Source organism: Venturia canescens, chromosome 5, assembly GCF_019457755.1.
Source record: "Venturia canescens isolate UGA chromosome 5, ASM1945775v1, whole genome shotgun sequence".
Taxonomy (NCBI): domain Eukaryota; kingdom Metazoa; phylum Arthropoda; class Insecta; order Hymenoptera; family Ichneumonidae; genus Venturia; species Venturia canescens.
Genome location: NC_057425.1, coordinates 1,939,206 through 1,966,622, shown reverse-complemented (window position 1 = coordinate 1,966,622; position 27,417 = coordinate 1,939,206). Strand labels below are relative to the sequence as shown.

General features: G+C 41.6%; 2 protein-coding genes across 4 annotated transcripts in view; one reads left to right on the top strand and one right to left on the bottom strand.

Moving 5' to 3' along the window:
- Pino (Pinocchio) overlaps positions 1-18,911 on the top strand; it is a 39,810-nt gene extending 20,899 nt beyond the window's left edge. For both annotated transcript variants that reach the window (XM_043419879.1, XM_043419880.1), the window contains exons 2-5: positions 11,653-11,725; positions 14,574-14,705; positions 16,069-16,198; positions 17,005-18,911. In XM_043419879.1, the coding sequence (XP_043275814.1) occupies positions 11,653-11,725; positions 14,574-14,705; positions 16,069-16,198; positions 17,005-17,115 (446 nt within the window). In that variant the 3' untranslated portion in view covers positions 17,116-18,911. The remainder of the gene's footprint in view (positions 1-11,652; positions 11,726-14,573; positions 14,706-16,068; positions 16,199-17,004) is intronic.
- A 354-nt stretch (positions 18,912-19,265) lies between these two features.
- Positions 19,266-27,297, bottom strand: SdhA (succinate dehydrogenase, subunit A (flavoprotein)). Of its 2 annotated transcripts, none has more exons than XM_043419870.1 (9): positions 27,159-27,297; positions 26,972-27,060; positions 24,394-24,820; positions 22,516-22,914; positions 22,001-22,336; positions 21,661-21,887; positions 21,226-21,370; positions 20,829-21,133; positions 19,266-20,736 (listed from the first exon to the last, which is right to left on the bottom strand). In XM_043419870.1, the coding sequence occupies exons 2-9, from the start codon at positions 27,026-27,028 to the stop codon at positions 20,650-20,652; spliced, it is 1,983 nt and encodes a 660-aa protein (XP_043275805.1). In that variant the 5' UTR covers positions 27,029-27,060; positions 27,159-27,297; the 3' UTR covers positions 19,266-20,649. The 2 variants fall into 2 exon arrangements, with proteins under 2 accessions (XP_043275805.1, XP_043275807.1); XM_043419872.1 differs by having other exon boundaries at positions 27,172-27,221.
- Between the last annotated feature and the right edge of the window lie 120 nt (positions 27,298-27,417).

Genomic DNA, 27,417 nt, shown 5'->3' with positions numbered 1-27,417 from the left:
CGTTTTGCGTTTGAGAGGCAAGTTCGCGGGAAAATGTGGAATATCCATCGAAACATAGAAAAGACGTAAAGGCAGGGCGACTGAAGCTTGAAAATGGATTCATCAGCGCCCTTTTTCCTGTCACTCCGTTAATCCATACAAAATTCTATATACGTATATTTATATTTCACGAGCTATATCATTTGCGATGCAATACAGCAAGAAGGGGAACGGGAAATTGACGGCGTCTGTCTCCCCTCACCTTCTCCCTCCTCGCCCACTGTTCGCCGCCGCCGTCGTTCGCGTCGCTCCGCCGACCCCCACCGACTCCGCCCACTGAGCGCTTATAAAACCGACGCGTCGAGCAGCCGCGACTCCAGTGAGGCTTCGAATCCGTAGCGTTTGTCACGTTCCCAAAATTAATTGAAATTATTTAAAAACAAATATCGGAAGCTATATGATTCTACTGTGAATAAGTTACTGATCTTCGTAAAAATTATTTAAGAATTTGACGACATAGTCGCTGTAATATCGCTTTCGAAAGTGTTACAAGCGTGGCAGTGTCTACCGACTCGTCAAGTGGTGCAGCACTCTCAAATTTTGTTTCTTTCAATTGTTCCTAATAACGTAAGTGTTAATTAAGATAAAATCATTGAAATAGAGTAGGCTCTTGCGAGATTGAAGGAACATGAGACGCGCTGTGGAGTGTTCGCTGTGGAGCGATCCGTGGAGTGTATTGAAATTTAGGAGCGAAAGCGTCGTTGAATTTTATTTCGACTGGAATGCTTCTCAACAGTCTGAATATAACTTTCCTTTTGTACCTGTCAATCGTGAGATTAGAAATAATTTTAAAAGCAATAGCGCACAGTGAAATTCTTTGTCCGCACGAATACAATCGTGCTCGCAGAGAGAGGATTTTTTTAGAGCACTATCAACACGGCTTTCACCTCTGAAGCTTTCATAATTCTCCACACACGCGCGTAGCTCTGATATTGCGAAACGACGAAGAAAACAATACAAATAATCGACTCTCGAAAATTGTATTCTCTGCGTTAGATTCAACGAAAGTTTTTCAGTCCTTGGAGATTATTATTTCGTTCTAATAAGCGTGTTATAACTCCCGTTATAAACTCGCCTCACATTTATTATTGAAACCGCCTTTATTTCTACTGCTCTCGCGCACGTACGTTTCAAGAATGTGTTCGCGCGTGTATCCGTGTCCGTGTGTGAGCTAATGTCCCCTGGATTGATCGATAGTGTGTCTGACTCGAAATATCAGCCCTCGTTCACAATATACAAAGACACGAGTTACGAACACGCTCGCAGTGAAATTCAAAGCATTTCTTTCCTCCGAGCCATTCTATTAGAATTCCGAAATGCCTGTTCGATGAAAATTTTCTCGGAATCGTCAGCACAGCCCAATAGAATTAAGAATAATACTTCATTTTTATTTTCATTCTCGCACAAATGAATCGTTTTACATGACTTTCATTTTCGAAATGTGTAAATTGCTGCGTTCATTTACTCGAGTTCGTAAATTCTAAGGCCATAGAAAGCAGCCCGGTTTTCTTTTTACCTGTCTCTCTGCCCTTTCGAACCTTCCGAACCTTTCGAAGACACGCCCACGGTGAAAATTCTTAGAAATTGACGGACAGCTCTGTAAATGTAAATGTATCGTGCTTTCGAAGAGTCGGCATTCGGGCTCGGTTATTCGTCGAGCTGCGAGAGAGAATCAATACCTCGTCGAGCAGCTTTTCCAAATAGGACGAGACAGAGAGCGAGGCGGAGAGTCGTCGAGTGGGATGGATGCAACCGCCCGAAAACCTTCGGGTGGGTTCGGGACACAGGATGTAACGGACGTTGCGCTCGCGGCCCTTTTTCGAAGCGTCTGTGCATGTACATGTTCATACACGTTACTTCCCACGCTGTCGACTCGGTCGATAAACCGGGGTCTTCACAGAGGTCCTTGCACGCGGCATCAACGTGGGAACTCGGGAGCTCGTTCGCGGCAGCGCGTTTCAACGCGCTTATTTATTTCAACAAAATAACAAATTCTCCTTCGATTCAATCGAGTCTTTTTATTATTTCGTTCGTATTTTCAGTACGAGCTTTTGTGTTTTCGTCTTCGCATCGGCTCCTGACCAAATAATCATCTTTTTTCGCGCCTTCCGATCGAAATTTATCGTTCCGAGGCGCTCCGCGCGTTCGAACGCGAGTTTCGAGCTGATCCCGGAGGCTGGTGCGCGGATGACCGCGCCAATATTTTCTTCCCCTTTTAATCCTAACGTCTAAATATTCGAGCGCTTCCGAGAGTTTTATCCAACGAAAATTTCGAGGCTCCTAACGGTAAAAGCCGAATAGCGGTGTCGGCTTGAAAGGAAAAATGCGACAAGGAGGTCAGGTGCTCTCTGATGAGTCTTGCAGCAATTACACCCGTTCTCTCTCGCTCTCCTTCCTTTTTTCACTCGCACCGTGTTCCGTTAACGCTCCCTCGTTTTAGAGGCGTCGCACACCATTTTAACGAGGCTCGGAATAAACCGTTGATTATTTATCTCCCTTTTTTATTTCAAAGTTCGTTCTATTACGGGGCCTCTTTTCTTTTTTTGCACTTTTATTTATCGAAACGACGCGACTCGTGCTCCGGAGCTCTCGGCCCCCCGTTTTCTTCGATCCTGGCGCGATTAAAATTCTCCATGATTTATGGCAGCGTGGAGAGTCAGATACCTGCGACAAAGCTTCTTCAACCGTAAATGATAAATAAATAGAAATGGAGACCTCGGGAACGAGGAACACGGCTTTATCGTTTTCGCTCCGCGAACAATAATTCCCGCTGTTTTTCTCTCCCGTTTTATCAGCCCAGATTATTTTTCCCGGTGGATTTTATCGCGGAATTGACTCTGGACATTCCTTCGACGTTGCGCTCTCGCAGCGCGATGCTCCGCCCCGCGATTGTCGTTTTTTCCTGCAATTACTGCTTCGAAACTACTTTGACAGGTAGATTCAAATTTTCTTGGAATTTTGCACTCTCCTGCTCCTCCAATATCGTTCCTGGTGAGGACCAAATGCGAAGACTTTTAGCGCGCCTGACCTCGCCCGTTACGGCGACGGAACTCAACCCGGATTCTTGCTGCGGCTTCTTATCGATTCGGACACGTTTCCTGCATTTGCGTAACACACGCAACCTCAACTCGACACTATTGTTGACGCAACGCCTCCGGCATTTGCTCGAAAGTCGAGCCAAAAGTGGGATTTTCGGAAAGCGTTGGATCGCACTCGCCCGGAGATTTTTTCCGGCCCTTTCCGATCGAAATCTTCTGAACGTTGCTTTTTCTGAACGTGCCGACGAAACTCGTGGATTCGTAGCAATTGTTGCGGAATAATCGAGCAGCTCTCAAGCGCAATTACCTTTGCAGTCGACGTTGGGACTCGAAAAGCGGGAGAATCGAGCAATTATTGTCGCCGATAACTCGCGAGGATTATCCTCGTCGCGAGGAGTCGTGCGAATTTTCATTATTTCCACATCGATCGGAGATACTCGCATTGTCTTGCAGACGAGAATTATGCAACGAGGAGCGAGCGCTGCGTAACTCGAGGACCTTGAAGTGACAGACCGAGACTGCGCGGCCTTCGACATTTGCGATAAATCGTGCGTGCACGATTTTTAATCATCGACTGCGACACACTCGAGGGGCAAATCGTGGAAACGCACAAGTTTTACTCCCGTTGCACATGAGCGCGCACCGACAAAAAAAGCAGTGGCTGCTGCTACTATACACACGACAATTTTTCCATAGTTAATTGAACTATATCTGTCATGATCATCAAAACATGTAATCCCTATGGTGCGTGACGACGCTCAAGTTTGCAACGTTGGAGTTCAACGAAACGAACGAAAAAGACATTTGTAATAGACCAATTTTTTATTTCACGGTGCAGCTTGAATAATTACAAATTATAAATTCGACGGGGAACGAAATTGGAGAATTACTCCAATTATTGAAAGGTTTTTTGCATCATTTCGTTGAACTTCAACGTTGCAAACTTCAGCGTCACTTGTGTGTGGATGACCATGTGTTATTTAAAAGTAACTAACACAATCACGGTAAAAATCCTCACAATGATCAGATAATGCAAGTAACTTTATAAGTAAGTTGTTTTGGATATGAAAAATATGGTATACTGTATCATGTTCATGTTTGGATGAACCTTACTGAATTTTACCATCCATATTGCAATTAATATCTATAATTGAACAGGCATTATCATAATATTTCGTGATAGGAACAATTTTTGGTAATTTTGCGGAGACTTGTGTTTCCAGGTATTGATGATTATTTGTTATCGTTAAGACAACCAAACCGCAAGGGATATTTATACCGTTCTCCTGAGTAAAAGTACGACGCGACAAAAAAAAAAAGTCGATCAGAGGAAGGCTCGATCCCGGGACCTTCGGAGCTTGAGTTTGGAACGCAATCCACTACGCTACCACACACTTTATAGCTTAAAAAACAAAACTTCTATATAAACCGTGATGACGACTTGTGTATGCGTTTCGCAGTGGATAGCGCTCCAGGCTCGAACTCCCAAGAGTCCCGGGATCGAGTCTCACTTTGGTCAATCAATGTTCTTCGGTTTGTTGAAATTCTTTCTTTTTGTTAAAATCCTTGCTCTCCGTGGTCTACCTTAAATCTTTGCCAAGTGTTTCATGAGCATATAGTCGAGAGTACTTTACCTGATCGTCAAAAGTATTACTATTATTTGGTGACATGTACACAATATATGTTTGGCAAGGTCATTGTTGCTGTTAATATATGCGCTTGATGTAAGCGACTTATAAAATTTAGTAAATATAATCATATTTTTTTGAATGAGCGTTACGATAAAAGTATTTTTATGACCTCAGGGAAACATGCAAATATGGTACACTATGAACTAAAAATATTTCTCGGTGCGCGAAGCGAAGCTCGTTCTTCAACTCCGATTGCAAAAACGCGCTGTTCTCGACTCGCGTGCCAATCCGACAAATTATTCACCGAACTCCGCCAATTTCGAGTCTCGAGGGATAGCAAAATATCGGAAGTTGCGTGCTCGCTCACGGGATTTTTTGCATTTCATTTTCGCGACGAATTTAACCACCGTTTCCGTCAGAGTGTTTTTCCCCCCGTTTTTTTCAATCGACTAGAATCGCGAATTCGTCTCCGCGATGCGATAAAATGGATTATCTCGATGAATATGCGGGCGACGAAATGATCGCCGGAATGGAAGACCCCGCACGACCTCCGGGGCATTTCCGCAGAACGAGAGTCATTGACCCCTTTCCCGAGTGCGTAACCCGAGCCAAATGGCGTCGCGCTCCCTTTGTCGGGAACAGGAGCGGAAGCGGGTGCAGAATCGCACAAAATTCGAGCTCCGGGGCGCGCGGTTCGAGCCCGAAACTGGGGAGGCTCGAAGCAAAAACGAAGCGCCGAGACTCTTCGTTTTTGGAAAAAAAAAAACAAAAAAGTCAAGCCCCACGAAAAGCCTTTTCTGGTGGAAAAAATCGGCTGGTGAAAAGCGGCTTTGCGAGCCGAAGGCGCGCGCGCATTCTATTCTCGCGGCTTTGGCTACTTCTAACGCTTACGAAAATACACGCTGGACGAGCGCGTCTGTATCCGACTGTCGGGGAACACTCGTCCACAGATCCGTGTGGATACGTCGGTGGGCCGAATGCCAAAAGCTTTATACCCGCCAGAAACGAATTCCGTTGCTCGTCTCTCTTTCTCTGTATGCATTTCGAGTGACATGCCCCGCACGAGACGGAGGCCCGCCCGAGACACCAGACGTTCTAAACTTAGGATTTCCGAGTCTCGATTCTCGCACCACGCTCGGAGCGGTGCGCAAACGATTTTTCACTCGTTCATTGCCGCAAAGCTTCGCCGTTCACAGTGCGAAAGTTGCTTGAAGTCCGTGCGGAAATGCAACGAAAAATGGTGAGATACGCTCGAGCTTTTTCCCGCTCCCAATCGAAAATCGTGCACTTCGAAAGCAGCCGAATCCGACGATCGATCGACACTCGCCACGTCCATTCGGCGCCCGCAACATTTAACGATGAACGAGTAAACAAATCGCGAGAACCGAAGAGCTCTGACGTCAACGATTCGAGCCGGATGAGCCTCGAGCACGGCAGATAAATAATTGCTATTGACAATCTCTGGCACGAGCGCTCCTTCATCGAGGTAAACGACCGTAATTAACATGCGATCGCGGGCCTCTCGTACACTCCTCGATTCATTGTGGACTCACGAAACGGTCGTTCACGGCACCGCCACCCGCTTGCAGGCGTTTCAACTCTCTTCCTGCATAATATGACTCTTTCCATTCGTAAATATGCTAACGAGGAGTTAACGAATGGCGAACCTCTGGACGGGGATCGAAAGAAGCTTCAATCGAGAGTTTAAGCACTTCCCAGTTCTCCGGTTCACAGTTGATATTCAATTTTCATACTGAACAAAAAAAATGGCTTTTCAGTCCAAGTACATTACGATTTTTCTCGAATTCTGACTTTCCCTAATTCAATAGGCGATGTAACGACCCAAAGGTGTACGAGTAGATAGAAAGAGAGGGAATCGAATACAATTAGTTTAAGGAGGGTGGATCGCGATGATACAATGTTGCCATGCTAAACCATGTCAAAAATATAAAGAATTTCAAAATGATAAGTATTGGATAATGGAAGCAGGTTTCGAAATAAATGGCACAAAGTTTAAGCAGAGCAATTATATATTTTATTCAATGAACTTTACTCTAAGAGATCTATCGATTAACTGAGCGTTGCAGTGGTCGAAAAAGTGACTCTAACTCTGACGACGAAGGGCCTCGTGTCGACCTGTTTCTTGATCTGTATATTCGTTTTATAAACAAACTTAGAGGACTGCGAGCACGCTCTCATGTGTATTGTTTAATATCAAGTTTTATTACTATGCTGATGGATTATTTTTGCTCATATTCCAATAATAAGGATTTCACAAAACTTGGTAAATGTATTCTTTAAAAATACATGAGACAGTACGAATTTTTTTAGATTTTTTTACCACATAGCTCTCGAGTAATTGAACACTAAAGCTCACGTGTATAAGCAGAGTTAACATACATCTCGTGCATAAGAAGTTCGATTTAACGCTCAATTGATCGATAAACATGTGGTAAAAAAATTTGAAAAAAATTGTATTTGTATACTTGATGCCAAAGAATGTTACCACCAAATTCTGATTATTTTGATTTTGTGATCCACCCTCTTTAATGACGCTCAAGTTTGCAAAGTCCGCGACGAAACGATGTGAAAAACCCTCCAACGATTCCAGTGATTCTCCAATTTCGTTCCCTGCCGAGTTTGCAACTGTTAGTTTTTTAACCTGCACCGATGCTTCGTGAAATCAAAGATTGGTGAGTTGCAAGTGTTTTTTTCGTTCATTTCGTTGGACCTAAACGTTGCGAGCTTGAGCGTCGTTCACTTTATCAATCCCCAGGGACGTGTCCTCTGTTATTTTTTCATTTGTTACACAGTTTTGTTATTTTTTATACAATTTTGTGATTTGTCAATACAATTGACGAGCCGCTACCGCGTCTCTTGATACTGGCGATATTAATTAATCCAAATCCGAATCGCCGCAGGGTTTGACAAGATTCTTTCAATATTATTGACCGCATCAATGTTGAACTTGAATTTTCTCGTATCAAACCCCGATAGAGCTTATGGTCAAGGATCATTGAAAGTTGCAAGTTCAACGAGTTTACGTCACTCTGAAGGTTCTCTAATTCGCACACGACTTATCGATTATCGGTGGCTCATACGTCACGAGATATTTCATACCACACGTAAATAGATATTGATTCAAGGAAGGTTGAACTCGTTGGATCGACAACAAAGGCGAATGACGCTTCTTCGTCAGTATCAGCAACGGCGTCACCGTTTTCCAATGTTCCTGTCACTTTTATAAATTTGCTTTCCCCTGCAAACTACGTCGCGGTGACGTGACGTTGAATTGATTTTTTTCCGGGCTTCAAGCATGCACGAGCATTACAGGCGAGGGGAAGGATGAAAATTAGTGACGTTTTTCGTCTTGCCGAAGCTCGACGAGGCTCGGCGCGTCGTTGCAACGAGCTCGAAAATTTATCGCTACGTTTCGTCGCGGTTCTACGGCCACGAAACGTCGCAGATCTTCTATACGAGTGCCAATACGTTTTCTCGAGACTCCATTTTTCGTTACATAAGATTGCCAATCGTGGAGCCACACGCGCTTGGCAATTATCTACAATTTTATCTCTTGCTTCCTCATAGAGGAAGCTATGCGACGATGAACATTTTTTTCCAGTTTTCAATGACAATGTGCTCGTCCAAAAACATCAAAAATCATATCTAGAAAAAATGTCCAGATGTGTGTGTGTGTGTGTGTATTTTATGGAACTGCAAAATTCAAACGCTTATAACTCGAAAACGATTTGAGATACAAGGCTATCGCTTTGCATAGATGTGAATCTGAACAAGCTCTTCATTCTCTGATAATTTTGTGAGAATTTGAAAAAAATACGAATCCTACGACGTTTTGAATTTTTTAAAAAAGGGCGTCGATGCTCCAACTTCCGGAAATTTCAAGATTTATTGCTAATTTTTTTTTTACAAATAGGTTGTCATAATAGGAAGGTTGGTATTGAATTTGGGAAATATCGGTTGAGCCGTTTAAATTTTACGATTTTTTGAATTTTACGAAAATATGAGTTTTTTGAAAAATCCGCTTTAATTTTTGGTAATTAATTGGGAAAAGTTGAAAGTCGATAAATAAGTTGAAATTTTATTTAAAAAGAAATTAAAAGTAACGAATTGCTGAGGAAGCCAAAATGAAAAATATAGCACGTCGTAGAGTAAGTTTTGAGCATCTCGAGGAAGCAATTTGCAAATTTGAATTTCCAGTCTTCTTCCCCACTCTCGCGAGCTCTCGCTATTTATTGTGAATAAAATAATCATGAGGTTTTCTCGCTCGAATGAATCCTCGTGTTTTTAATATTCGGACTCGAATCACGTGCCCAACCTCCATCCAAACATTCGATTTATAATCTGGCTGATTATTTTTAGATTATTCTGCACGCGTTCTCAGATCGAATTTTTACTACCGGCTATTAATAAGAGCCAAATGTTTTTTCCTCCTTCGCGAGTGTCGCTCGACCAAACTGATTGGCTCGAGGGCACGTGGCATTAATTATCGTTATTTACTCGCAGTCCCTCGTCGCTTGAACGATCATGTGTCGTGAAAAAATCGCTAAACTTTTTTCCGGGTGGTCGATCGATTTTGCTCGCAAATGAAGCCGCACTTCGACCCGAAATTGAATAAATTGTCAATAAATGAAGGAAACCCAAGCAGAGCTCGAGGGTTTTCATTTTTTCATAAAAATCTAAGACTTTCTGCTTTCCATTAACGTTCCCATGTCCGTGCAAGCTTCTTTAACATTTTAGAAGAATTCGGAAGCATCGCGTGCCGTTAAAACGCGGCCCGATTTACCATTCGCTTTGGACACGGAAGATTTTCCTGTTCAACGAATATTCTGACGCGGTGGGAGTCGACGTCGAGATACTTTGTCCGTAACGAGGTACGGAGAGAGATCTCTGTACTTCGGGTCGAATCGACTCTCGCCGCCTCTTCGTCCCCAGGGATTAAACGCCCACGTGCCAATACCAGCGGCTCCGCTTCGCCTTTCAATCCGTTGAAGCGTCATTCCTGTGACCTTGATTAGCGGGAAAAGGACGGGAGGAGCACACGTGCCTGGCATTTCTGTCATTGGCGGAGAGCGATTGGAAAAGTGCGCGACCTTTTCATCAGCAGATGAATTTCCATTGCTTTTACGCGGTTTGTTAGTCGCTCGAAGGTGGCGGCGGGAAAAGGATGAATTTTCCGAGCTCCCGACTGGAGAAACTTCGTGGAATTCGGAAACGCCGATAAATTTTCTTCCAATCGCAAAAGCTCCGAGCTCCCCGTTCATTTTTCTGGGCAATTTCGACCTCCCATTTCCGCAGCTCCGTCGTTTGCGCCTCGATTCGGATTAACTTTTGTAATTAACTCACCGATCGCTGAGCGAGAGCACACTCGCAGTGATCTACATTTAAGTGAAGCCTCTCGCTCCCCCGCTCTGCTCCCGAGATGAGAGATACGATCGTACCGCTGAAATTGGGTCGCGACAGTCTCAGGCAGGGTATTTATTTTTAAGCGACTGCATTTAACGACATCCGACTCCGACCGTTTCGTTCTTCCCTTTTACATTTTCCGTCATCGCACTTTATCTGTACGAGTCGCTCGAAATTTCATAAGATTTGGAGGCTCCTTTGGGCCGGAGATTCAAAAAAGTCGAACAGATTTCCCACGGCGATTCGACGAGCGCAAAATAATTAATCGTTTCATTCCAATCGCAAGTGACGAGGACGGCACGAAAGCAATAAATAAAGATCGTTGTTTTCGAACGTTTGTCAAAATTTGACAAGCTTCCATTCTTAGTTTGAAATATTTTTGGAACAATAATATTTTTCCATGATTATCTGCTCGCCATGTTACTTTTGTTTTCGTTTAATTCTTTTGAAAAGTTGTCAGTTGACGTCATTCCGCACGTTTCTGTCTCTTTCCCCCCTTTTCCCATTCACTCGTTTCTGTCATCTCGTTCACTGATGGATCCCGCGGCCCACGTTTCCTCTTCGCTCTCCCGAGCCACCGGGGGCCGTTGGAAGTACCGTGAATGTTGGTGAAACGTTATTTTTCCAAATAGATTCGTCAGCTCGAGGACTTCTCTCGTTGCGACTCTTCGGCGATCGAATTTCTGTGGATTTTTTCTCAGTCATCGGTGAAAGAAGAAAAAAAAGAGTTCGACCTCGGCCGGAGAAAGACTGACCGGGATAAACGGTGTCAAGCAAACACTCGATTGCCCTTCGCGATCCCAAATTTCGCGGCTTCGCTTCTACGGCCCCGATTATGAAATCAATAGGATTATTAATTCTCACCATTTCCCAATTTATCGGCTCCGGCTTTGACCCCAATTCTCGCCCCCTTAACACCGCACCGTGCGCCGGGGCCTGACGAAACGAAATTCATTTTTTCATAAAATTCCATCGCGATCGACCGAGAGGAAGCTCCAACTTTCGCCGAACGTCGCTCTCGACTCATTACCAAATTGTTTTGTTACGGTTGCCGTGCACAATTATCGAGTCGTTGATAATCGTGCTCGGCTCTGGGCACATATTTGCCGGCTGGAACGCGATGGTACCGTTTTAAAAAGCCCCTTCCATATCGTAACGGTCTTCCGTGTCTCGTTACATAAAAAAAGCGACGGCCTGCTCTCGAGGCTACAAAAAGCGGAAGGTCGTTCGGTGACTGGGTATTTAAAAAACTTAATTGCGCTGTAGAAATTCGAGAGGTTGTGGGAAAACAGCTAAAGATGGAGAAGCGAACGGGGGGTTTTTTTTTTCACTCAAGAAGCATTCGACGCTCGAATGTTATTCAAAGCTTTCATTCGGAGGAAGGGAAAGTCTCTCGATAAATCACGGCGTCGTCAAGGTCGTTGACAAATGCGCGGAAATTCCTGAAAATCGTCCCGATTTCACCCACCCTCAATTCAAACCGATCACCGATTAACAAAAGCATTTTTTCTTCTTTTCAGTTTCTAATAAAACCAGCAGAAAGATGTCTATCACTTCGGTTCAAACAGCTACGGAAAGCCTCTCTCGACACGGGTAAGTCCAATCGTCGATGACGGTTATCGCCCGAAGCTCGAAGCAAAACTCTGGGAACGTTCGAGCATCGCCGAAGGTCGTGCACGTCTCGACGAATAAAAATAAAACGTTGCTGTTTATTCCACCGAACGATAAGCTTCTGTGTTTCTCAAATTTGCAAATTTCAACGATTTTTTTTCATTGTAGAAGCGCCCCTCCGATCGACGCGTGCATTTATTCGTAGCCGGCAAATAAATTTAGCTCCGAATCATGAAATCACGGCTGAAAAGCAGCCCGGGCTTTCGCTTCGAATCCAGGATTTTTTCGCACGCCGGATTGTTTATCCTTTCACCGATTGGTTTCGAAGACGTCATAGCAAATGGAACAAGACGGCCGTGCTCCGAGTCGTTCGACGGTGCGAGGGAATGAAAATGCTCAAGTTTTACCGCCAAAGTGACGTGGCTCTTCATTTTATTCGTCTTTTTTTCGACGGGTTCTAGCTTCCCTCGATTCCACAGAGTAAAATAAACTCCGAAAGCAGTGGCTTCTAGAACGAGCAGAGAAACTCTGAAAGTTTTGTATTCTCGATGAATTTCATATTTATAAACAGGCATACGTCATCGTTTGGCAACATTCGATACGCGAATAGAAGGAATCCGTTTTTCCGCGGTCCGAAGGCGCGTGTCGTGACGCATTGAGGCAAATGTTTCAAAGTTTTCTCAAAAGATCGTACCTCGAAATACGTATCGACTCGAAGTACCAAATCGAGGATAAAACGCGGCGAAAATGTCGTGCAGCTCCGCTGGAATTCCTTCCCGACCTTCCCCCATTTTTGGATTACATCACGAGGATCGAGACGATCTATGAGTCACGGCTTCGCGGAATTTCTCGTAGATGAGAGAGAGAGAGAAAATAAAATGACGCTAAAAAATCGGTTGCGACGCGTGCGTGCGGCCTTGGAACGAACGAGCTGCACCTCGGGACACGCCGCACCGTTCTTCGTATTATTTCTCTCGGACTTTCGATTGGAGAGTCTCGAGGGAGCGACACGAGGAGGAATCTCGAGAACGTCTCGGCCCGATTTCTCGCTTCTTTATTTCACATCGTTAATACTCTTCTCGTATATACGGCCTGTCAATTTCGTCTGTCTCGACTGGGCATGCTCGTTTCCCCGTACATAATTACCGACGAAGCCTCTCACTGGGCTTTCACGATGGCGATTCGCCGGCGACTTTTATCGCGACGTATCATACTCTGCCCCCTACAAAATACGTAGTACATGCTGCGCAGTAAATCTCGCATCGTCATACGGTAATTGTTCGCTTTCGATAGCCGGACATTCGACCGCGCACATCGCAAAAACTTTTCTCACTCCCCGATCCCATTTCCTACGGCTCCGATCGTTTTTCTCTTGCATCACAATTTCTTGTCGTTTACCATCGCCGCACGGAGAGCCAAGAAACGGGAATAATTTCGTTAGAATCGTCGATTCGAATAAATTAGATTTCCAATTAGTCGGACGCGCCGATCTCTCGGCTCGCGCAGCCGCGAAGGCTCTTCGAGAAAGCCAAAGCTACGCGAGGGAACGAGGATTAATAAAGACTGGATTAATCCCGTTTTTGGCTTTCGAGATATTTCTTCTCGCGGTGCCTGGCGAGCCCAGGGCCGAGGATAAAAACCGGATATTTCGATCGCGTTCCATTTGTTTTTAAAACTCGTTTTCACCCGGGAATTCCAGATGGTTCGGAGACGGCTCGGCGCATCATATTTCGCACGTAATTTTCGTAGGTGACGAGCGAAACGGGTGTTTTAATGAGCGCGAGAAGAGCCATAAAGCGACGGAATCGTACCACGCGATTAAAAGCAGCGTTTAAAAATAAAAGATTTTAAAAAATACAAGCGCGTATTGTAAAGGAAAAGTACGCGGACCGAGGTTTATGCCCCGGGCTCGACGTCACTCGGCAGCGAAAAGCGCAACGAACGGCTCTCGCCGATATTACCACAAGGCATTCTCTCTTTCTCTCTCCCCCCGAAGTCGAGTTTTTCTCGTACGCGACCTTCGCGCTCATATAATAATATACGAGGCGAACACGAAATCGCGTGTTCGCGATCTTTTTCTTCGTTTTTTCAAGTTCAAGGTCACGATTCAACCGCGCTCGCATTGTCGGTTGGTACTACGCGAAGTAAGTAAATTCTAAAAACGTACACGATGATGCTGACCTTCCAGCTCTGCGAGCTCAAATTTATTCATTAAAGTTCCGGACTAAAAGGAAGCGAGCTGCTCGTGAAGCAAGAGCGAACTTTTCCTCCGCTTTTTCGCGGAGCGCTTCTCGAAGACGTTGCTGCTTCTCTCCACGCGTTTTCGTCGAATTATCTTTCCTCCCCGAAAAACGATTCGGCCGCGCGTTCTCAGGTTCTCGACTTGCGTAAGCGGAAACAACTCGTGATTGAGCGAACGAGGAGGGTTCCAAGCGGGCTCATTCAAATCGTAACGACTGTCCAGCCTCACTTCTAACAATAGAACTCTGCGTTAAATATTCATAATGCGAAAAATCTCGCCAACTTTTTATCAAGTTCCAACGAGCGAAGCTCCGTTTCGTCACTTTTTCATGATTTCAACGCTCAATAGAGTCGCTCGAATCTGCAATAAATATTGGAAACTGGAATCCCTAATTTCTTTTTGTGATTGATTATTAATCGGAAATAATTACCAACGCGTGACGACACGGTTGAATAAACAGCACTCGTTACTCCATTGCTATTTGATCGATGAAGTATTTTCTATGCTCTTCGTACCAGAACGTTTTTCTCATTTGTTTGGAATTTATTGCGCTCATTTAAATGTATTTATTATTATTATTGGTTGCAGGAGCAATGTTTCTCTGTCCTGCCACAGCCTGTGCGACAGCGTAGACGATGATCTCCAAGACTCGCATCCACAGTACCAGGACACCATTCTCACCATCGAGGAACTCCGCGCTCAACTAAACTCCTGCTTTACGTTAGTATATTCAAATCTTATTTGAATAGCATCCGCAAAAAATCAATAATGTTCGTAATAAAGGATCAAATTTAACCATCCTGGATAAAGCAAGATCCCGAAAGTTTCATTGATTTCTAAATGCCACTGAAAACTTCTTGAAATATGCTCATTGGCGATGAGAAACCGTACATGTTTGTTTTTTTTTTCTTTCTTCAATTTTTTATATTTTTTATTGAATCGATGACTCGTGTTACGATATTTTTGTTGCTCGCATCGAGTAATTTTCTCAATAAGCCGCATGTTTTTAATAACAAGTGGTGCCTGTGAACATTTTTCCTGTGAATGGTGAGGTGTCGAGCCGTGAGAGTATCAGCAGGGTCCAGCTGGCATTAAATTATCAATCAGACCGTAGCTGCGTTAACGTTGAAACGAGTCATCGTGTCGTGGTAGGGAAAACCGAGAGATAGGAAAAGAGAGAGAGAGAGAGAAAGAGACGCGTCCACTTCTTCGTTGTAAACTGTTCACGTGAATGTCATGCACAGGACACGTGGGTCCGCTGACTATTGGAGTGAAAATCTGACATTTTACGACCTTTAATTACAGAGTTTGAATTAATATTAATCGTTTTTATTTTGCGTTGAATTACGTTGAATCTCAAATTAACATATTCAAATTATAATTATCATGAATTGAGGGACCTCTCATTTTAAGCAATGTTTACCTCGCTCGCTGATCGTACTTTCTTCGAAAATATTGTAGCAGCACATTTCAACGAGACCGTGTCAATTATCGAATACGCAATTTTCCTTCGATTCTACTCACCGTTTGACTCGATTTTCACTAAAAATTGTTTTCCTCAATTTATACGTGGATATTAGTGACGAATAATTGAGAATATTCGCTGGATACGACGAGAGATTAGAGATTGTCACACGACTGAAAACCTCACAGTTTATGGCGCAGTTTATAATTCCCCCCGAGACAGAGGGAGTTAAATAACCAAGCTGTAAAGCATAGACTCGTACACGCGTAGCGATCTATCAAAAGTTCATGTTTCTGTATTGCGCAATCGAGAAGGAGATCTCGAAGTACAATGATGAACAATAAGATCCAGTCCGATCCGGAGTTGAGCGATTATACAAACGTTTCAACGAATTAATATCAAATAATTGCTCATTCTTCTCGTCCGTATACGAATCACATCGAGTATGTTTCACCGTCACGTGGCTCGATACAATTTGTCCTGTATTTTTGTATTTTCGAATATGTACGAGGGAAATTTTTATCTTAATTTTTATTTCTACCAATTATTATATTTTTAAATATTCCTATTGTTATTGAACAAACGATCGTAACGTTTTTTCTGTATTTGTGATTGCAGATGTGGAGTATCGTGGAGCGAGGAGCACGTGTCCCTTGATTGCAGGGAATGCGGCGATTATCCCTTGAAAAGACCATGCCCACTGTGCGAAGGACGCTGCCATAAAGTGTGGAAACGCGACCTGACCATGGTGAGAGATTTTTCTCGAAGTCGTAATCTCTTCTGGAGCCCCAATTCCGTCGACGCGTGCGGCTCCTTCTTGATAGCACAAAAATATCAGCTCAACAAAGGCATGAACACGATCGTGGTGGGGGCTCGAATAGAGGAAAATAAATAGAAGAAAATAGAAATCGGAATAATCCCTTTGCTACTAGCGCTACTAGACTCTCGGCATTGATCCGAGGGTCACCAACAGTTCGCTGTTTCTTACATTTTTCATTTCTTTTTACTCTTTCACTCGCTTTTTCTATGAGGCATAGTAGCGCGATAAGGACGGGCCGGTACGTTCCGCTCCAACCGGTACGCGAACGCGTTTAAGTCGATAAGGCTCCTCGGCAACAATGCTATTGCGATCGAGGCCCGTGTATATCGCGAGAACACTCGACCCACTGCACTCGTTTCGTTACTCATTACACATCAGCACCGATAGCACAGCTGCATAGTTGATCCTACTCAACTGTATGTTAACGTTGCGACTTGCGTTTACGAGGGCACGAAGACGTATCCATTATTTGTGGCCCGGGTACCGCGCGTCATAGTCGAGAAGTGCGGGCATGAAACGAACAGTTGGCAAGGAGAACAAACGTACATTTTTCGAAACGTAGAATATTTCGTCTCGACACAATTTTCCCTCTCGAAAGCTCAATATCTTTCCAATCGGTTGCCTCGTCCAGGGACAAATGGGTTTTGGCATTTTTTAAAGTTTCAAAGACCGAAAATGTTTTTTGTTTCTTTTCACAACGATCAATAATGAATTATTACTTTTTTGTATTACAGTCCCACGCGAGTGGAAAGGCAAGATGGGTCGGTGAGTGTGGATTGAGTTGTGGACCGACTCTCGAGGAGAGTTTGGTCCCTGCTCTCGAAAAGCTCCGAGCGACGTCGTGAACTCTGGCCCCCGAGGGAATCCAGGGCTCAGCCTCAAACATGCACAAGACTTAAAAACAACAACAACAACAACAACAACAACAACAACTACAACAACAACTACAACTGCAACCACCACCAGCGCAAGGAAAAACAACAAACGACAAAAAAGAAATAATTAAAATCAACATAAACACCATCGCCATCCATTATAGCGTTCAATCACCCCGTTACCACCATCGTGCGAATGCGAAGATTCGAGTGAATGTGGAACCACGAGAATGAGGCGATTCATTGCCCGGGAGTTTTGATTCGGCGTGACCAATTACCGCTCGAGCTGAGGGTCAGAGGAGATAATATGGAACAGTATAAAGAAAATATAAACAAACGAGACACGCGCGTGCGTCTAACAGGGAAAAAAACGACAAGTTCCGGTTAGTGCTGGAAAACTCGGACGAATGACTGCGTCGTTGGTTGTGCGAGAGTTAGCGGTGAATCGAACGCGATGATACCGTTTTGAGTGCGCGAACGAAAGTCACAGAGTCGAAAATCCAAAAGAAAACTGCGAAATTCTCGTTACGGCGTTAACGATTAGTTAATTCAATTGATAAAAAAAAAAAAAAAAAAAAAAATTACAAAAGCATGTTACTAATTGTTACAACTCCTATTATTTCTATTACTATTATTATTATTATTCGTGTTCAGGCAAAATTCGGAACTCCGTAGTTCGATCAAGAGCGAGTAGTTTCTTCATCGAAATAACGATAGCTTTCGCCAGCTTGAATATGAGTAACGAAACATCATCGTATACGCTCCAATAAATGAGATTTTTGAGAAAATCACACTTTCAACCAAATTTTCTAGCGGCGTGCGCATGTGTGACTGAATTGTTGCGCGCGTCCTTCGTTGTGAGATGTGAATATTAGGATAATTGTCCGTGAAAAGCGAAAATGCAAAAAAAAAAAACAATAAAATATAAGAAAACTGTGTAGTAAGATTTAGATAAAATGGCCACACACAGATCTAAAAACCGCGAATGCTTGTCATATATATCTATACACATATGTCAAATCTCGTTTATTCGGGGAAAAAGAAAAAAAAACAAATAGACAAAAGAAAAAAGCGATGAGTCACCTCTACAGATTATCCGCTAGCACAAAAACACCAAATTGACTCCGACAACTTTAGACGTGACAAATTGAGTTCAACGAAAAAATAACAGATTTGATGTTCATGGAAACAGAGCCATAAGTTGGAAAATACATACCATAAGACTTAGCTAATTTACGTTAATGTTCCGAATTGCCGGTCGAGCGTATTTATGCTAAAACGAAGAAAAAAAAAACAAAAAAATTTAAATGGTTTTGCCTCCCCTTTGATTTATATTTTCTCCTCTCGGTTCGCACGTACATCGATGCGGAAATTGTAAAGCTCTAACGAACGAAACACAGACAAAAAACTCGACTCACAATTATTAATAAGTTGTTCCAGGTGTGGCAGTGAAAAACCAAACGTACGAAACGATAAATCATTAAATCATCAAGTTCATCCCATTTAAGTTAAATTGATAATTTGTAAAGTTTTTCTGAAGTATTATGTATCAAAAAAGAATGATAAAACAAAACTAAGCAATGGAGGATACGAGGAGACGAAAAAAATGGAGACACCAGCTCCACTTTTGTGAGTTCGTAGTTGCGATACTTTGGAAAATCGAGAGACTTATGATGTAAACATTTTTATTTAAATCTTGTGAAATTTTTATTTATAACCATGATACGAAAAAACAACTGTGGGCTTAATAAACATTTGTCGACAAATATAAGAATTATCCTGATTTTCTTGAATTCTTTCGTGGCAACAAAACTGAAAAATAACAACATCTTTTGAAAATAACACTGCATGCCGACTCTTCGTGGATGAAAACAAACTTTTTGATAAGTGTTTCCTATTAATGAGCAAAAAAATATTCGTCAAGTTGAGCAGAAGGGACAAGTATAATGATTTTAATGAATGGAGGAAAATGAGAGAAAATCTTTTTTTTTATTCTACGCTGGAATGTGTTTTTTCGGTTTCAGCAGATGCTATTAGGTTATCCTCATTATGCGCGTTTTCATTTTTTCTTCGATCGAATGGCGTGAATCCCAGATTTGCAACGAAGCAAGACAACTATCTGATGTGATAAACGCTTTATCAATCTTTTATTGACGGAACATCTTAATCGTATTTACACATTCTGTCGAGGTCACACATTTGAGAGATTCTCTTCCATCAATCTTCAGATCTTCAAAGGCCTATCCTTATATCTATATTTCATTAACGAGCTTCAAGTGCTCCTATTATTAATTAAAATATTTTCTACCGTTTCGAGCGCGAGTATTTCGAACTCTGAGCTTGTGCCGTTTTTGGCATCGTGATCAATGTCTACGATTCTTTTGACTCTTTATTTGTTTCAAAAATTTTCTGATGTAAAAAAATTACAAAGATTCCATTAGTTGCTCTATTTCGTCTTGCGGCGCAAAAGGTTTCTTAAAAAAATCCCCATAGAAAATTAGAGCGTTTCGTTTAAGGTATAAACATCGAATTGCAAGAAAAAATTAATGAAATTAAGTAGACACCCTTTGAACCGGAATAAAACTGCAACAACCACGCGGATCAGAGTGTGTATTTATAATCGTGTAAAACAATACTGGTTTCTTGAAAATACGACGATGGGGGAATAAAAATTACACAATAAAAAATATGTTCAAAAATTTTAATGAAGAAAAAACAAAAAAAATACTCGAATTCTCCTGGACTTTTTTCTTGGGATCTTAAGATAAACCTCGAAACGAATTGACCAGTTCTGGTAACGTTGTTTGAGAAAAAGTACACAGGAAAAATTGTGGGGAAATTATGCTGTTCCAACAATTGCAGTGGCTTTTTAAGTACGAAGCCGCCACGATTTTCATTTTGATGTTACCTCTCCTTCGAAGGCGCTCTCTGTCTCTTCTCACTCTCTCATATTTTAGTTTTATTTCATCCAGAATGGCGTTAGGCAGAGAAATAATGAACCACTTTTCTATTGCAAAAAAAATATCGATCGGAGTTCACTTTATGCGTTAAAAACAAAGCGTTCCAAGTAATTTCAAAGAATTTCGAATGAAAATCGACGGTACAATCACCCATTCGGCGAGAACCACGAATCTTATAAATTCAAAATGAAATTAAGAAAACGTGATATTTGCTTGAACGAATATTCGTGCACGTCAGTATCTTTTTTTCTTAAATTTGGAATTTCGACTTGTTCCTTTTCATTACCTCTTCTTTTCACTCGTCAAAGGGGCGGGGGTAGGGAGAAAATAAATACAGTTGCTGCTCTCTAGTTGCGGAAATTCCTGATTATCTCGGCACAAAGTTTCATCTATCCGCATTCGATTTTTCTTTTTTCTTTCTCATCACAATATCGTGCCATGAAAAGGGACTTGGCGTCATGGCGGAGACTCGAATTTCGTTATTTTTTCTTGTCGAGGAGAGCAAATGACTAAAGTTCACAAAGGTACTAGTGAAATGGAGAATCTAGTAGGAACGAATTGCAGGTGGCACAGTGGCGCATTCTTCCTTATTCAACGTATTATCTATAACTGGTCGGTAATTCAATGTCACCTGAAAAGAAAATGACAATTAAATATAATACAAACTCAAGTTTCATTCAACCAAGTTTTATTAAATGAGAAGATAATCTTCCATTCGCTCACCTTTCCCGTCCTCGGATCAATGGTCGATAGCGTATGCTTTCTCCAGTGTTGTTCTATCGGCTTAGGCTGTTGTCCCTCCAAAGGCTTGCTGTAGTCAAACTCGTCGACGCGGTCCTTAAAATCTTCGCGAGCGTGAGCTCCGCGGCTCTCTTTTCGGTTCTCAGCACCAAAAATAGTTTGCATCGCATTTATCATAAGATTTTGAAGTTCAAGAGTCTCCACGAGGTCGGAATTCCAGATAAGTGAGCGATCGGACACTTTGATCTCGTCCATTTTCTTGTAAAGATCAGTCATTTTGCGACAGCCTGGGGAAACACATAAATATGATGAATACTCGAATAATGTCTTTGCCTCAATTCAATTGAAAATCCTAAAAAAATATATGGTTTCAAAGTACCTTCTTGAAGTGTTTGTGCTTCCCGGAAAACTGCAGCGTGCGTTTGCATAGTTTTTTGCATACTTAGCCTCAATTCAGCAGTGGTAATCGATCCGTCCGAATGTCTTACGGCATCCAAATTCGCAACAGATTCGTCACCAGCGCTCTGTAGCAAATTTTCATTTTTTTAAAGTCTCGCTCATCATCAATAATTTCAAGTGTTCACTAAATTGACAAGAATTTTGACAATCGAATCCCATGGAAGTAATGCGAAGAAAAGATACTTTTACTTTTCGTTAATTTCATTTTTTTTAAATACGATTTTGACAATTGAAAATGTGTTCATTTTATTAGTCTTTACGACACCATTGAAAGAAAAGAAGAGATTTTCCAAATCGAATCAAGGGATTTATGTTCGATCGAAAGTGGATACTCGAGAACAGATAGTAAACTCACCGGCCTGAGAGGAGCTACTTTTTCACCGGGTTTGTTCTCAGCCGCAATAGTTTTCGCACAAGCACGTCCGAAAACAACAAGATCGAGAAGTGAGTTGGCACCTAAACGATTAGCACCGTGAACCGAGGCGCATCCGGCTTCGCCACAAGCGTATAAGCCACGTACAATTTTGTCTTGACCGTTCTGTGACGTCAGAACTTGTCCTCTGTAATTTGTGGGTACTCCGCCTGTTGAAAATCGATTGTTAAGGTGAAATATGAAAAAAAAAAGGAATCATTTTCAGTTCGTCGGGAATTTCTCGAGTACTAATGAAGCACTGGTCTACAGTACGATAACTTACCCATGTTGTAATGTACCGTGGGAAGTACAGGAATAGGTTCACGCGTGACATCGACACCAGCGAAAATCATAGCAGTCTCGGAAATGCCGGGTAATCTAGCCGCCAATTGCTCTGGAGGCAAATGGTGGAGCTGCAGATAAATATGATCTTTTTCCGGACCAACGCCGCGTCCCTCGCGTATCTCGATGGTCATTGAACGCGAAACAACATCACGAGATGCGAGATCTTTTGCTACTGGTGCGTAACGTTCCATGAATCTTTCACCCTGACTGTTCACTAGGTAACCGCCTTCGCCACGACTGCCCTCGGTGATTAAACATCCAGCGCCATAAATTCCTTCATAATTCACAAAGCATTGGAAATAGAATGTTATTTTTTACATAAATATTTGTTGGTTGGAGAAAATAATATTCTGCTGGTTAAATGAATCGAAAATCTTGATTCTCAAGTTTTATTTTCTCAATGAACAATCTCCGATATCCTTGAATGACCCCCCATGATCAACCATGACTTACCGGTAGGATGGAACTGTACGAATTCAAGATCTTGGTTCGGTAGATTAGCTCTGGAGACCATAGCTGTGCCATCGCCAGTGCAAGTGTGAGCTGAAGTACACGAGAAATAAGCACGTCCGTAACCACCAGTTGCGAGTACGGTGTTGTTTGCGTGGAAACGATGAATCGTGCCATCTTCTAGACAAAGTGCAATGACGCCCCGACACTCGCCATCTTCCATCAACAAGTCCAAAGCGAAATATTCAACAAAGTAGTTGCAATCGTAGCTCAACGATTGGCCGTACAACGTGTGCAAAAGTGAGTGTCCTGTTCTGTCTGCGACGCAACAGCACCTGTGCGCTTGACCACCTTTGCCGAATTTCAAGGACTGGCCACCGAAAGCACGCTGATAGATTTTACCTGCAATCATCAAGCAAAAAATATTGATTAAGGTTTTCATTCATTTTTTATTTCATTTGTTTATTCGTATCTTTGATCATTGTTTTTTTTTACATCGAGAAACGTCAGTGAAGTAATTATTGTGAATTTAGAGAAAATGAATTAGCTGGAAAAATTGAAAATCGGAATCTCATTCGAGCGTATCGATAACACGAAGTTGTCGCCAATTAATGGAATGAAAACCAAATGACAACGCTTTTGTCACATGGTTCGTTATTTTTGGCGTATAAATTGTTTTCTGTACTTCGCATCCCAACGTCGAGTTATATTTGAAAAAAAAATTAAATAAAAAAATAAACATATAAATGAAAATTTTGTAGCAGTTGCGAGCATTTTCGAATTAAAAATTGGACTAAGTTTCATTAAACCGTCATTCGGAAACAGTATGGATTTCGATAACGAGGAACAAGGCGAAAAAAGCGACCAGCCGAATGAGGACCGTGAAGACAAATACGACGAGGCCGAAACGATCGAAACCAGCAATAGAAAATCTCGAAAAATTGCATCTTTGCAACGAGAGAAAAAAACTTCGCGATCTAGATCAAGATCGCGATCAGCATCTCGGAAACGGTCAATTTCGAAATCACGAAAATCGTGGAAGAGCGCTAATGCTTGGTTAAATTTTATGCAACATTTTCGAGAGGTAAAAAATCGTTCAAGAAATTATCACTCCAATATGACTCCATTTCGTTCATTATCTTTGACCTCAATTTTCTTAATCCCAGAATCTTGGGCCCCACTCACTCAGAAGCGCAAGTCTTTTTCGTCTGGCCAGTAAACAATGGCACGAAATGTCGACGGATGAAAAACAGCCTTACATCGACGCAGCGAATAAAGCGAAACGTAAAAAAATCAAAGAAAAAGAGAACAATGAAGGGAGTGAAAAAAGTTGGAGGCATCGAACTAACGAATCCGAAGTTTACAAGGTAACGGGGAAATCGTCGCAACGATTTACCTTCATTTCAAATAATTTTTCATTATCAACGAATTCCATCAGTCATCATGTTATTTTCATTTGGAATTAGACGAAGAAGAAAAATAAATATAGCAAGAGCGACTCCGAGTACGATTCCGATGAAGACGATTCCATGAAAAATTGTGACAGTGACAACGTATCGGTGGACACCGATGGAAGCAACTGAATTTTATTTTTCACTAACAAATTTTGTTTCGTTCCTAAATTAAAGTAAAAAAAAACAATGTATAAACTTATCGTTGAAAAAAAAAAGACAATCCCCAAATAACTTTAAGTGTACATTAATTCGAGCACCAGGTTCAAGAAAATTCCTACTTTCCAGTGGCTCAACATGAACGAATATGAATTTTATTCGTTACATTTGTTTTTCTGCTTTGGTCCACACTGACGACCACATGAGAAGGAAGAGTTTTTGGGGAACAGTGCTGCAACTGTTCTGTTGACTGTTAAAAGTCAAGTCTCACCGTCATTAGTACGACTGAAGGGCATGCCGCAGTTCTCCAATTCTATAACAGCTTTTGGGGCCTCCCGTGTCATATAATGAATAGCATCTTGATCACCGAGCCAGTCGGATCCTTTGACAGTATCGTACATGTGCCACTGCCAGTTGTCTTCCTCCATATTTCCTAATGCAGCATTAATGCCACCTTGAGCTGCTACGGTGTGAGATCTTGTGGGAAATAGTTTTGTTACTACCGCAGTTTTGAATCCCTCGGCCACAAGTCCATATGCTGCCCTGAGCCCAGCACCTCCCGCACCCACAACCACAGCGTCATAGGTATGATCAACCACCGGGTATTGCTTGGATATGGCGTCCGAAACCTTGGCAGCATTTCCGCTTGGCGTGTAATGAAAGTCACGATTCGCTACCACAGGAAGGCCCAATTTTTTCTGTAAAATTGTTTTAGTTCTTCAGTATTTTTATTTCCAAACATTCACTAGAATAAAAGAGAATGATGCGTCAGAAAGAAAAAAAAATGAATAACATATAAGTGTTGAATTTCCGGAATTATGATCGTTTAGTAAACTTTTTGAAAAGATTTATCAGGCATGCCCATACATTAATGTCAATCCTGCAGAAATAGTCTTGATTCATCATTAGAATAATCACAGACAAGAGCTGTTTGTCAGATTGATTAATTTATCAATTTGCCACAAAATAATCAATTCTAAATGGAAATTGTGTGGAAGAGAAAAAAAAAAGATTGAAAATATTTCAATCAACAATTGCTATCGCTGCTCACAAGTCATTTCGAACTAAATCGAGAAGCGTTGAAAGGCAATTCCTCTTATCATAAAAATGCAAATAATTACGCAACTCAATAGCAGTCTCATGCTTACCAGACGCTGAGATTACAAATTGAGTAATAACTTTTTTTCATTTAAATATTTGCATCAAAGTAGCTATGACATAGTATTACTATTTTTTCATTGAAATGTAGTCCAATCGAGTAAACACCGACAAAACTTCTAGACAGCCTTGAGTATTGAATCATAATTTATGAGCTGAATTAACGCTGCTTTGGTTCTCACAAGAATTATACAAATACAGAAGATTAATGGCTTAGCAGATTAATCTTTGCTTTGCCATAAATTTAATTGTTCTCAATGATTCATGAAACGGGCTATATTCCTGTTAAAATATTATTTTCACAATATAACTTTAAGCCACCGATCTGTGATTGCTATAGTTTCTATCATGTCAATCAATACTTCTAACATTGATAGTAATAATTTTTTTCAAAAATCATATTTGATAAAACTACAAAGCGTGCATTGAATGTATTATTTTACTTTTTTACAATCATTATAGATAAATATTCAATATAAATTTCTGTCGAGTGAATTGTTTTTTTGCAAAATTTGCTCTCTGATAGTTGCTCACAGGCATAGATAACACGATGAAATTTGATTATTATTATGATAGCTTATATAACCTTTATTCGTCTCGAACCACATGGTTTCGATTCGGCTGTACGGATGAATTAATGTGTGGGCGTCAAATATTTGAAAAACCATAAAACAAAAACGATTGGACATTAAACATTATTGTTCGCTGTAGTATATTCGACAACTATAACCGCATTTTCTGAAAATGTAGGAGTTTCACATGGAAAATAATAGCGGGAAAAACGTGCCATTAAGATTTATTGGACGATAAAGAAATAGCAGACATTGGAATGTTTCTTCAACATGTGTGAATATTTCTGTCCATTTGCGTAGTACGAAAAATCCTCACGTAATACGAAAAATCGTGCAATATTTCGAAAGGCGAAGCAATGCGCATCATGTTTTGACAAAACAGTCGTAGTCATGAGACAGATTTATACAAAATTTAATTCAATCCACAAAATGTTGTCGAAAATCTCGAATTAGATAACTTTCATGTGATCAACTCGTCATCACAAGAACGCATCGATCCCCTTCTTTTCAACTAAACGAACAGAAAGGAAAGAGAAGGGGAAAAATGTCAGAGACAAGACTTCCGCTGCACAAAATAATGGCAAAAAATTGATCGCGTTTGTCAAACAGCACATGCGGGAATTTGTCGACTGTAATATGATAAGGATTCCTCCCATTCCTCAAAAGTTAAGATGCTTGTGAATTTTGAAGAGAACCAAATCGAAAAACAAAAAAATCACGAAAGCATCGTTCGAAAGACGATACAGAGAGAAAAAACACTGTCGTGTCTTCTGCTTCGAATTCAACAAAACATTGAAAGCCACATAATAAATGCTGCACCAAGCGATAATGGGAATTTGCGTTCTCTGAATACCCAGTTTTCTGCAAGCTATGCTATCGTCTACGGAACAAGAGAAATTCCTAGCAAAAAGGGTTTTGTAAAAAAATAATAATTACACTTCGCAAAGGTGAGATCCTTACGTAACGAAGAAAAATTTCCGTTCGATTGAAGTACGACGAAATATTTTTTATGAATAAATTAATCTTTGTTATGTAAAAAAATGAATCTACACTGAGAAATAATTAGAAAATTAATTAAAAATTATATAATGAGAAATCTTTGATATGCAAAGGATTTACCAAGGCGACGCTGGACTTTCGCGCTAGTAGGCACGAGAGCTTGAGTATTCCACTCATTTTGAGGCTGCCACGTTGTCGTAGATTAATTTCTGCAATCACCCACAAGTGTAAAAAAAATAATTATTTTTTATTATAAAAATTGAAATGCTGTCGATAACTAAGATTTCACTACAACGGGGGCTCTAACCCTTCTTTCGTACAAATCCAATGCGCGCCCCACTAGAGCCTCGGTACTTCGCGCACTTCTCGCACGGCGAAAGCCAACTGATGTTGAGTTGAGGCACTGCTGCCAACCCCACGCAACGTTGTTAACGGCGTTAACGCTATGAAACACTGAGAAAACTCCCGGTAGAGATCTGCCCCTCCTCTTCGACTGATAATCTCATGCGGTTTTCGTAATGAATTCATTGTTAGATAATTCGTTGCGGGAGTATGTCGTACATGTA

Coding starts and splice junctions, on each gene's coding strand:
- SdhA (XM_043419870.1), bottom strand. CDS start 27,028: ATGAGTGGAATACTCAAGCTCTCGTGCCTACTAGCGCGAAAGTCCAGC. Junction 22,337..22,515: donor CGTACAGTTCCATCCTACCG/GTAAGTCATGGT, acceptor TGAATTATGAAG/GAATTTATGGCGCTGGATGT. Junction 21,888..22,000: donor CACGGTACATTACAACATGG/GTAAGTTATCGT, acceptor GATTTTCAACAG/GCGGAGTACCCACAAATTAC.